The sequence below is a fragment of the Hippopotamus amphibius genome, chromosome 14, assembly GCF_030028045.1.
Source record: "Hippopotamus amphibius kiboko isolate mHipAmp2 chromosome 14, mHipAmp2.hap2, whole genome shotgun sequence".
Classification (NCBI taxonomy): Eukaryota; Metazoa; Chordata; class Mammalia; order Artiodactyla; family Hippopotamidae; genus Hippopotamus; species Hippopotamus amphibius.
This window is the reverse complement of record NC_080199.1, coordinates 61614939-61627814: the sequence shown is the minus strand read 5'-3', so window position 1 is coordinate 61627814 and position 12876 is coordinate 61614939. Positions and strand designations below refer to the sequence as shown.

General features: G+C 35.9%; 1 protein-coding gene across 4 annotated transcripts in view; it reads right to left on the bottom strand.

The window, feature by feature from the left end:
• RB1 (RB transcriptional corepressor 1) overlaps positions 1–12876 on the bottom strand; it is a 130873-nt gene that overhangs the window by 7107 nt on the left and 110890 nt on the right. For 3 of the 4 annotated variants that reach the window (XM_057707228.1, XM_057707225.1, XM_057707226.1), the window contains 7 exons: positions 11634–11752; positions 8644–8789; positions 6984–7129; positions 3749–3853; positions 3155–3268; positions 2889–3052; positions 608–638 (listed from right to left, as the gene is read on the bottom strand). In XM_057707228.1, the coding sequence (XP_057563211.1) occupies positions 608–638; positions 2889–3052; positions 3155–3268; positions 3749–3853; positions 6984–7129; positions 8644–8789; positions 11634–11752 (825 nt within the window). Of the gene's footprint in view, positions 1–607; positions 639–2888; positions 3053–3154; positions 3269–3748; positions 3854–6983; positions 7130–8643; positions 8790–10433; positions 10945–11633; positions 11753–12876 lie in introns of those variants that run through there. The other variant, XM_057707227.1, reaches the window with a different exon arrangement.

Here is a 12876-nt window from a genome sequence, read left to right as displayed (position 1 = left end):
CAGACTAGAATAACCATTTCAAACCTAAGCTTTCCCCTGGATTCCTCTGGAACACAGACCCTATGGGTAGATGCTCTAACCATAGACCCATCACAGTCACTTAATGTTGGGCATGTGACCAATTTCTAGTAAATCTACCAGGGAAAGAATATCCTAGAAGTCGGAGAGGAAGGACAAGCAAAACTGTGTTACATGCACAGAAGGAGACCAATAGGTTGGGACTGGCTGCTGACATCTGGACATGGCGATTACATTCTGGAGAATCTTATTTCCAATCATACAATCAGTGAACTTCAAAGCTGTTTCTTAAAATATTCCTTTGAGATTACATAATGCATATATTTGTATGTATATACCTGAGTGTATACACACACATTATATAATCTCAAAGAAATGTTTAGAAAACTGTTTTGAAATTCACTAATTACAAATGTGATTGAAAATTAAATCTGATTTGAAAATAAATCTGATATATATCTTCTAAGTTCTATGCAACATGCCTGAATGAGATGCTTGATAATAGCATTTGCAAACTCAACTATAGAAATTTTCAATTTCTTTTATAGTTATAGTGCATGCTATTGTATTTCACAGAAAAAATACTCACCCCAAATGATTCACCAATTGATACTAAGATTCTGTCAAATTAATATAAAATGCAAATTAGTAATGCAAATCACATACAACTGTGCTGAGATGAACACACACACGTCATTCTGAACCATAAGGAATACCAAATCAAAGGTTTCTTCTACCCCAAGAACGACTGACAAATTATACTCATTAGATGGTTATTCTGGTAGTGCTAGTCTAGTCTTACACTGAGCTGGTTCCTTAGATTTTTAAAGCAAGAACTGCATGTCTACAAGAACATATTTTGCCATTGTTCACATTTAAAGAGGGTAAAAGAAAACTGTAAGTTTACCAATACTTAATTCTTTATAAATCAATGAGTAAGTAAACAAAATTTCTTTCACATTCTCATTAAAAATTCAAGTTACATTTGGCAAAAACTTATGAGTGATAATCAGAATTCTAATTAGGATCTATATTGATATATAATAAAGGCTATTTAACACATAGCCTAGAATCAGAAATCTCTTATTAGTGTGTTCCTGTTTGAACCATGTAATTTGCGCTCCTGATAAGCTGAAGAACATTAGCCTGACATGGCAGAGATTTCATCACATGCACATGCAGTCAACAGATGCATGGATTTTACTGTTCTCCAATTCTTTGAAAAGTGGCCATCATTCTATATATATTTGATTTACCTAAATATGCTGAATACATAGAGTGTTAGGATGCTCTCTTAATACCTGATCAATGATTTATCAGGATTTTCAGAATATGACTTTTTTGCTAAAGGACTTCAACCCGAAAGTGACTTAACTAAATAAGATCAGCAAATAGCCGTCATTATCAGCATAATATGGGTTAATTATCATCATTAAAAATTTACCTAAGTATATGTTTTCATGTGGCAGTATATAAATTAGACATGGTGTGGCATCTCGGGAGCTTACAAGTTGTAGATAACAGTACACAGATACTCCACTATAAGATGAAACAGGGGGCACATGAGAACATTTATATCATTTGCCAATTATTTTCTACTTTCTCTTTTCCTGTAGAGTTTGAAATTTTTTAAAATTAATTAATTAATTTTATTTTATTGGCTGTGTTGGGTCTTGTTTTGCTGTGCGTGGGCTTTCTTTAGTTGCAGTGAGTGGGGGCTACTCTTCGTTGTGGTGTGCGGGCTCCTCACTGCCGTGGCTTTTCTTGTTGCAGAGCACGGGCTCTAGGCGCGTGGGCTTCAGCAGCTGCAGCACGTGGGCTCAATAGTTGTAGCTCACGGGCTCTAAAACACAGGCTCAATAGTTGTGGTGCACGGGCTTAGTTGCGCCGTGGCATGTAGGATTTTCCTGGAGCAGGGATCAAACCCATGTCCCCTGCGTTGGCAGGTGGATTTTTAACCCCTGCACCACCTAGGAACCCCGAGTTTGAAATTTTTATAAGTATGCTATTGCTTATATAATTAAACGCACCACACTAATGTTTTCTATAGGGTTAATATATCCTCTTCTTCCTATTTGTTTTTCTTGCCCATTAAGTACAACTATACGGCATAACAATTTCTGAAATAAGACTACATTAACTTCACTAGCTAATCTGCCTCCACTTTATCCAAATAAAGTCAGTTTCAAATGGCCCATGATAACATATAATAAGTCAATTGAAGTACTTCAAAGCACTTGCTGTTGACTGTATAAGATAATATAATGATTTGTAGTTGCACAGAACCTTTCATCTGAGAATTTAAAACAGCTTCACACTCATCATTTACCTGAGCCACAGCACCCTTCTGAAGTAGACAGAGACCTGCCCAAGGTAATACAAGGAGGCCACAGGCAGAATTAGGGATGGGCTTCTAAAGACTTAATTTATAATCATCCACATTTAATCAGTCATCTTACATTTCTATATGCAAGATGAACTGATACACAGAAAGAGTTCACAGGACATTCAATACACTCCGGAATAAAAATTCTTAACCAAAAGTGATCTACTCTGTTTAGCAGATTGGCTACTTCCAAAAATATGAGAGTGATGTGAAACTTACTACCAAACTAGTACTTAGTTGTTTACAAAAGAATAGACCCCAGCAGCCAGGAAAGTTGAAGACTAAATTTGCAAATCCATCTAAGTAAACACATTATCTTTCTCCCCGCCACCCCCAATTCTTATCATATCGCTTAATATAAATTAGGAAATTAGGAACTCAAGAGTCTAGCTTATTTTAAATGAAGAAAGCTTTATATTTTTATGTTTGGATCAAAACAAGCCCCTCTTATTCTTTACCACCTCCCTAAAAAGAAAACACAAACCTTGATCTTGGAGTCATTTTTGTTGGCGTAGGCAGACCTTCTGAAATTTTATACGGATTCTTTAGGGGTGATATATAGATGTTCCCCCCAGGAATCCGTAAAGGTGAACTAGAAAACTTGTAAGGGCTTCGAGGAATGTGAGGAATTGGTGACAAGGTAGGGGGCTAGAGCAAAAACAAAAAAAGTAGATTATTTAACTTGATGTTGTAGTGAGATCCACTGCTTTATAATTAGATTTTCCCAAATAAGGGAAGCCTTCCACATACCCTGGTGGAAGCATACTGTAAAATATTTGTTTTCAGTCTCTGCATGAAGACGGAATTGTAGAATACAATAATGGAATCATACTCCTCTTCTCTGATCAAAACACGTTTGAATGTCTGAGGAAAAAGAGCAAAAACACTTGTTAAATGAATTTGGGAATTTATCTCTATAGATTTTCTATTTTAATAGTTGATAATACTTTTTAACAGTAAAAATGCATATTTTACAGGGAAAAAAAATCCAAAAAAAGCCATCTTAGGCTTGGATTGTAGCTGTTCTACTAGAAGTGAAATGTCATAGATATATACAAAGTATGCTTTTTATATATGTGTGTAAAAGTTTATTACAAATATCCTGCTTACTGGCACAGATATACTATTCCTTATTTACTTCATAATATGAATTTGAATATTATAGTGTGTTAACTTCCCAATTACACCTTAGATACAAATAATTAGCCAATAATATGAAAGTAAAAAGTTGATATGTAGATTTATATAATACAGTCAGAACATATGATATAATTAATGACTGAAGTTGTCCATATTACAGATATGGATATATCTTGGAAATTCTTACCATGGAAAATTACCTACCTCCTGAACAGCATGAGGAAGATCTTTGTAAGCTGTTACAATGATTTTGAATTTAAGGTCTATATTCTTCACTTTGCATATGCCATACATGGAACACATCATAATCTAGTAAATAAATGTGATATGAAAATAGTCAGGATTTTGTTACATGGTTGTGCTCTAAAAAGCACTGTTATCTTTTAGTTTCAAAAAATGGACACAATTTCCTACAGAATTATCTTTTCTCATCCTGAGCTCAGTTTGAAAGTGCATGTGAAGTGTTTAAGAACAGAATACAAATAGCCAACTCTCAATTATTCAGGACTGATCATCTGGTTTGTAAATAACCCTAACTTTGGCTCCTGTTCCTTAAATGTTTCTCAGAATAGAAAAGTTGAAACTGAAATCAGTTAACTGTGTAACTAGCAGTTAAAAAAAAGCCAGGTATGAAAAGGGTTCAAACTGCTAGATTTTAATATTGACTATACTTGGTGGTGGTGGTAAGGGGGATGTGGTAACTGGAAGGGGACAAAAGACAGTCTTCTGAATTGTTGATAATGTTCTGTTTCTTGATTTGGTTTCAAAGATGAGTTCAGTTGATGAACTTACATTAAGATGTATCCTTAAGATATATCAATTACTCTATATGCATATAACATTTCAAGAAAAGGATATTTTAAACATAAAAATAAAATTTGAAGTGATTTTCTGTGACTTTGAAACATCGAGCTTTCTTAATTTGTCTGAGTGGTACTGCCTAATTTAAGAGCTGATCTCTTCTGCAACATTCTTGCTCCCATCTACTGCCAAGAATGCCTACTCAACATCCCTTGTTTGGCATCTTAACCAGCCCCAATCCTACTATTTCTCCTGTTTAGAATGCCATCCAAGTAACCTCTTTGCTAATTCACATTTTTCTCCTATTTCAATACTTTACCTAAGGTACCTTTCACAAAATCTTCTTGATTCCACATACCTAATCTCTTTAGAAATCCTTACACTACTTTCTATATTACAGAAAAGCGGTAGAACCATAAGGCAATAAGTGCCTACTTTTTAAAAAAATCCAAAATACTAGAATTTAGAGTTCAAATATGCTCTTGTAAAATATACGTATTTGTAGGTTATACCTTTATACAATAATTCATCTTTTGCTCAAAATATCACTCTTACTGGGAACATTACTACCGACCTCACACACACAAAAATAAAGGATTAAAAGGGAACATTATGGGGGCTTCCTAGATGGCGCAGTGCTTAAGAATCTGCCTGCCAATGCAGGGGACATGGGTTCTATCCCTGCTCCAGGAAGATCCCACATGTCGCAGAACAACCAAGCCCGTGCGCCACAACTATTGAGCCTGCACTTTAGAGCCCGTGAGCCACAACTACTGAGCCCATGTGCCGCAACTATTGAAGCCCACGCCACCTAGAGCCTGTGCTTTGCAACAAGAGAAGCCACGGCAATGAGGAGTCCACGCACCGCAAAGAAGAGTAGTCCCCACTTGCCACAACTACAGAAAGCCCGTGTGCAGCAGTGAAGACCCAATACAGCCAATAAATAAACAAATAAATAAATAAAATTTAAAAAAATGAAACATTATGAACAGTTGCATATCAACAAAATAGATATATAAGATGAAATGGAAAAATTTACAGAAAGACACAAGCTACCAAAACCGACTCAAGAAGAAAAAGAAAATATGAGCTTTTGAAGCACAAAAGCAGCAAAAGCTTCAAAGGACACCATCAAGAAAGTGAAAAGCCAACCCATGGAATGAGAGAAAATATTTGCAAACCACATATCTGATAAGGAACTTATATGTAAAATATATAAAAAAATACTTATAGCTAAATAATAAAAAGACAACCCAATGAAAAAATAGGCAAAGTATCTGAATAGCTATTTCTCTAAAGAAGATATACAAATGGTCAATAAGAACACGAAAAGATTCTCAGTATCATTAGCCATCAGGGAAATGCAAGTCAAAACCACAAAGAGATATCACTTCATATACACTAAGATGGTTATAATCCAAAGGGCAAATGAGAAGTTGGTGAAGATGTGAAGAAGTGTATGGGAACCCCATATACTGCTGACAGGAATGTAAAATGGGTAGCCGTGCTGGTAAATAATCTGGCCATTCCTCAAAAGGTAAAACGCAGCTACCATGTGACCTGGCAATTCCACTCCTAGGTAAATACCTAGAGAAATGAAAACATATGTCCACTCAAAAACTTGTACATGAATTTTCATAGTAACATTATTCACAATAGCCAAAAAGTGGAAACCAAATGTACATCAGTTGATGAATAAATAAACATGAAGTGGTATAGCCATACAATGGAATATTCTTTGGCAAGAAAAAGGAATGAAGTACTGATACAAGCTAAAACACAGATGAACAATGAAAACATAGCAAATGAAGGAATCCGCACACAAAAGATAACATTATATGATTCCATTTATATGAAATGTCCAGAATAGGCAAGTCTATAAAGACAGAAAGTAGATTAGTGTGTTGCCTGTGGTTAGAGGGGGTGGGAGAATAGAGGGGGAATGCTAAAGGGTTTGGGATTTCTTTTTGACATGATGAAAATGTTTTAAAATTGATTTTGGTGATTGTTGCACAACTCTGAATATACTAAAAACTACTGACTGTACACTTTAAATGGGTAATTAGCATGGTATATGAATTATATCTCAATAAAACTTAAAAAAATATTCCATTTACAGAGAAGAAAAAGGAAGATATGAGAGATGGTCTCTGTAAATTAACTCATTTATTTATTCATTCAGCACTGTTTTAGATCAACTATTCATTTTTAGATCTTTTTATTCCCCAACCAGGGATCAAACCCTTGCCCCCTGCACCCTGCAGTGGAAGTGCAGAGTCTTAACCACTGGACCAGGTAAGTCCTAGATCAACTATTCTTAAGTCTCATGCTTCTTTCACACTAAACGAATTCTAGCTGATCACAACACAAAAAAAGCCTATGACAAAATTTCTTCAGTGATTTTTACAATGAGATCTTTCATGTCATTAAATCAGTAGAGTTACTGAAATATTCTCAAGCTCTAAAGCTCTCATTTGTAAGAAATACAGCAAAAATATAAAGGGTAGCCAACAAGCAAATATATGTTGTCTACTAAAGTGATGTAGTTTCTCATTTGAATCTCATCTTTTCTTAAGAAATCAGTACACAGTTAACAAGTGAGTAGGAGATGAGAAGATGAAGTGCATAATTTTCTTACCTGGTCCAAATGCCTGTCTCTCATGAGTTCATACTCATTTTGCAGTGTGTGTTGGAAAAGGGTCCAGATAATATGTTCTAGTTCTGGGTGGTCAGACAGAAGGCGTGCACACAGGGTATTTAGTCGAAGATATGCTAGTCGATATACTGGAAAAATAGGGGAAATAATCATATTTATTCTTAAATTTGTATCACAAGTGGATTTTTTAAAAACATTTAAATTGCTATAATGGAATGCTGTTAAACAGCATTTTTATATTAACTCATCTCTATCACTATTTTCCTTATGAATAAATGATCTGTAGTCTTAGCACTGTCCTATATACACAGAAGGCAAAATAATACTTTGCTGAAAGTATTATTCAGCAGAAAGTAATTCTTTTGCTACATAATTAGAGCATAAAATTGAGGCAGAGGTGGAAGGCAGACAAAGAAAGATCCTAAGTTCTTGTGAAATTAGACAACCCAAATAGGGTTTGTTTCAGTTCCACTAGTAAACACTCATCACAGATGCTGAAAATTCTCACATCAATATTCAAGAGGGTAACTATTTTTTAAAATAATGGAATTTATGAAGTCCATTAATTTTTCCAATCCTAAAAACAAAAAACAAATAGTGTATTTCTCTGTAAAAATGTTAGATTTGTAGATTACCTAAGTGGTAATACGACTGTGATATTAAATTTATTTAGAGAGTTTATTAAAAAATACTACTGGAACACAGGTTAGAGAAAAGTAATCCATCCACAAATTTAACTTTCCTCCAGCTACTTTAAACATAACGACTCTTGATTTAAATGTACTTTTCAAAGACTTGCATAAGGTAACCAGAATTTTTTAGTTAATAATTTATCCCAGTGGTCCTCAACTTTGGCTTATATCAGACCTGCATTGAGAGCTTGTAAAAACAAGGATTTCTTTTTTTTTGGCCTCATCCCAGAGTTTCTGATTGAGTAGTTCTAGGGTGAGACTCAAACAAAAATTCTCCTTTCTATAACTTACCAGGTGAGGTGGCTTCTGCTGGTTGGGGACCATACTTTGGTGGGGACCACACTGCTCTAACTTAAGGGCTTATAACATGCTTATAAAGCTCAGTATATTTCTGACTTGAATAAAAATCAGAAAAATGATTTATCTCAGAGGAATCTGGCTTTTTACTTTCCTTCAAAGAGCTCCAAGCGGGTGTGCACTTGCATGTATATACACATGCAAAGACACCCAAATGACCTCCCTACCCCCCCACACACAATCAGAGAATGCTATACAACCTGGTTACCAGGAAATGCACCTGTACTAGGCCACAGCACATCGTAAAATCTCAACTCACACACCTGAACAGCAAAAGTAATGTTAGAAGCAAATATTTCCAAGCATAAATTTTAAAGCATAACAGGTGCAGCAACAGTAACAACATCTAACACTTTCTGAGTGCTTACTATGTGCTAGGCACAGTTGGAAGCATTTTATGTATTAATTCATTTAATTATCTCAAAATCCATATAAGGTAGATTATTATTTCCATTTTACAGATGAGAAAACTGAGGCATAGAGTTATTAAAGTGACTTGCCCAAAGTCACACCTAGTAAGAAGAAGAGCCATGATTTGAATTCAGTCAGCCTTGTTTCAGAGTCCACGCTCTTGAGAGTAATCATCTACTAACCTTTTTTGTAAAAGAGTGAAAGGGAGGTAGATTTCAATGGCTTCTGAGTCTGGAAGGCTGAGGTTGCTTGTGCCTCTGAATTTGCAGTAGAATTTACACGTGTAGTTGACCCTTTTTTCTTTGGGGATCTTACAGGAGAAAGATACCTAGATATATGCAAAGGAAAAGTCTTCATTTGAAGTTTGCTGAGAATCTCTCTCTCTCTCTCCCCCACGACACACACACACACACACACAGAGCTGTACACAGGCATCCACTGTGTACAGTTTATTTAATCTACTGTTCTACACAAATGCCTATTTAAATGCAAGTTGGAAAAGAGAGCTTAATAGGGAAACTAAGCTTGTCATTATTTCTAACTCTATTTTGATAAATGACTTTTCTTGGGGATTACTGCCTTATTTAAAAAATAGCTTTATATGTTTATATGTTCAATTTTAATAATTAACGTGGGACTGAGATCATAAAATGACTCTGGCTTAAAGAGAACAAGCCATTGATACTAAAATATCAATTTCTCTGATTCTTCTCTTAAAAATATTTCATTGATAACTATGGTTCATATACAGAGGCTTAAGTTACACACACATACTCCCTCCTAAATTATATAGTACACAATGATAGGAATTAATATTTCAGGTAACACTATCAAGGCAGATTTACACCCGGATACTAAAAATATGTCAGGCATACATCAGGGCAGATATATTAGTAAATATTATCTCTCAATTTCCGACCTTATAGTGCTCTGTGTTGCTCTTTATTTTAGAGGATAATGCAGGTCTACTTTCTTTTTCTTTTTTTCGAGAACAATTTTTATTAAGGCCACTATTAGTAAAAGGCTTACAGTCTTCTAAAAATATCCCAGAATCCACTATGAAGAGCAAGTACTAGGGAGTAAATGCCAAAGCATAACTTTCTAATTTTGTTTTAGTAGCCGAGAAATCATTTTGAGCAGGAAGTAGGATTTGTACCTTACTATGCATGTTTCTACTACATGCACCATATTAACTAGTACACTACGGAAAGGGAATCACTACCATAATTTTATAAGTACCAGGGTCTAGTCTACTACCACCCTTGAATTTCCCTTCAATTCACTAACTAACAATACTGTAGACTGACTTAACTTGGGTAGAAGTTAGTCTCCCTTGAATTTCAGGTGAACATATTACCTACTGGACTTTGCTACTTGAATCTCAGACTTAAGAAAGAAAGTGGAGCTCTTGATTTCTTTCCCATTTTTCCCATCTCAAGAAATGGCTCCACATTACATCCAGTTTCTTAAGTCAAAAACTTAGGAGGTATTTTTAATTTTTCCTTTTTGCCAATCTTCAAACCCAATGCAAAAGAAAATTCTATTAAATCTTCCTCCAAAATATACCTGAGATCTTTCCATTTCTTTCTATCTCTACTGACATATCTTAGATCAGGTCATTTACAACTCTCACTTGGACTATTGACATTTTCTCCAAACTGGTCTTTCTACTTTCTTCCTTGCCCTGTTCCTTTCCCTCCTCCAACCCCACCTATACTTCAAATAGCAGCCAGAAACTGACCCTTTAAAAATAGAAATTACAGCAAGCTGCACCCCTGCTTAAAACCTTAATGCTTTCCCACTGCCCTTCTAAAATCCATACTCCTCCCTACGACCTATGAGAACCTACAACGTCTAGCCCCAGTTTGCCTCTGCAGCCTCATCTTGTACCATTCTCCTCTTGTTTGCTTTGGGATTTCTTTCTGTTCCTCAGACCAGCTAAGTTCGATCACACCAGGGCCACTGCACTTACTGTTTGCTCTGCCTGGAATGCACGTCATGCAGATTTTGCCTGGCCAGCATCCACTTGCTCTTGAAGTCTCAGGTCAAATACCAGTTCATCAGAGAAAGCTTCCCTAAACATTCTATCACTCTCTCAGCTTCTCTCTTTCACATCATTCTGTTTATTTCCATTACAGAACTTATGACACTCTAAAATCACCTTATATATCAGTTTATTTGCTCACTGTTTATTTCCTTCCTCCCGAATGTAAGCTCTATGAGGGGAAGGACTGAGTCCATCTTACTCGCCTCTGTATTCCCAGTGTCTAGAACACTTCCTGGCACTTAACTGACAACTGCTTATTGAATTAAAGAAAAAGATAAGGCTTGACTTATTTATATTAATGTATTACTTAGCAAACAAATTTATACATGAAGGCAGAGGCTCCATATGCTAGAAATACTTTGGGGACAAATTAGCATGGAAATGACATCTCTGGAAAACAGTCCCTACACTAATCACAGAATGCTGTAATGTCAATTCCTATACAGAAATAAACAGAAACATAACATTAGGCACATTTCTATGAAAGGCAATGTAGCTAGAATGTTTAAGAGCATGGGCTTTGGGTCAGATTGCTTGAGTTTGATTTCTAATTCCTTTTTCATAGATAATGGAGGCTGACAGCAGTGTCTATTACCTTACAGGGCTGTTAGGTAACTGTCCAGCACATAGTGAACCCTCAATAAATGTTAGCTATTGCTTTTTTCTTCCATCACATCATCATGCGCTAATCAACCGTTTTAGTCTCTTATTCCACACTACTCCCTATGCCCATCCTATTCTTCACTCCAAATGCACTGAGCTGTACTCCCTGAAAAATGTTTTCCGCTTTCCTGGCTGTTATACTTTGGGGTCCATGCTATTTCTGTCTCTTCTCTCCTCTCCAGTTTCCATGTTGAAATCCTACTTGACCTTTGAGGACAATCTAAATTGCCCTCTCTACATGAAAACTGCCCTCATTACACCAAACCTGTGTGATTTCAGTAGCACTTTGTACCACTGTATACGACCTTTATTTGGGTCATGTATCTTATATTCCTGATCCTTGAAAGCAGGAACAATGTCTTATTCAAAATTCTATTCCCTGCAGCTTTTGTATAACATCTTGCATTACGCTCTGCTCAGAATCTATTTGCAAGATCAATTAACACAAGATACTCTACTTACATATCTGCTGCAGTGTGATTATTCTGGAGAGGAAGGTTAAGAGTACAAGCAGGTTCAAGGTGATCAGCTGGTCCTTCTCGGTCCTTTGCTTGTTTAATAAGATCAAATAAAGGTGAATCCTATATGAAACAAGACATTAAAACAACATTCATAGGCATGATTTTCCAATATATATGTCAAAATCATATTGTTTGACATGGTAAGCATTATGAATTTAGACATAATTGACAACAGCCATTCTGAAGTCACAATAAGATTTTCTCCACTTTGAAAATAATGATTGCCAATTTTTGTACTACACACAAAATAAAGAACTAGGAATAGGTATAACTTCAAATGCTTGTATTAGAAAAGAAATAAAAGTTAGGGAAAGAGATACAGAAAAGACCCAAAGAAAGTAGAAGGAAGAAAATAATAAAGAATTGAGCAGGATTTAATGAAACTGAAATCAAGGATAAAAAACATGGTTTGATCAACAAAGCCAATAACTGGTTCTTTGAACTAAGAAAATTAAACAAAATCTCCTGTCAGGTTGAGAAAAAGCGAAGAGACAGATAAACAGTATTAGGAACAAAAGTGGGGCCACCATTACAAAGATTAGGAAGATAACAGGGGACTGTTATGAAAAATTTTATGTCAATAAATTGGAAAACGCAGACCAAGTGGAAAATTCCACAAAAACAGAAATCAACAAAACTTAATAATAAATAAACCTCAACAGTCCTATAAACTATTAAAGAATTTGAACCAGTATTTGAAAGTCTCCCCACAAAGAAAACATCAAGCACCTCTGGTTTTACCAGTGAATTCCACCAAAAATTCAAGGAATAGATAATTCCACTTTTGCTCCAACTCTGAGAATGGAAAAAGTAAAAACATTCTCCATCTCATTTTATGAGGCTAGTACAACACTGATACTAAAAACTGTCAAGGACATTACAAAAAGGTAAATTATAGCCCATTCTCGCTCATGAATAGAGATATAAAAACCCTGAACAAGAAATATTAGCGGAGAAAAAGATGGCGGCGAAGTAGAGAGACGTGGAGTGCATCCCTCTCCACAGATGCATTGGGAATGCACGGAAGGACACAGTCATTCCCACAGAGAACCAGCTGAACACCAGCAGACGGCCTCGGACACCGGAAAGGGCTGCGGAGAACCTGACATAGCCGGTAGGGAGGCATCTACGAGGGCTCAAAGAGGGTGAAGCGGCGGAGCTGTGGCAGACGGGAGGGAGTGAGA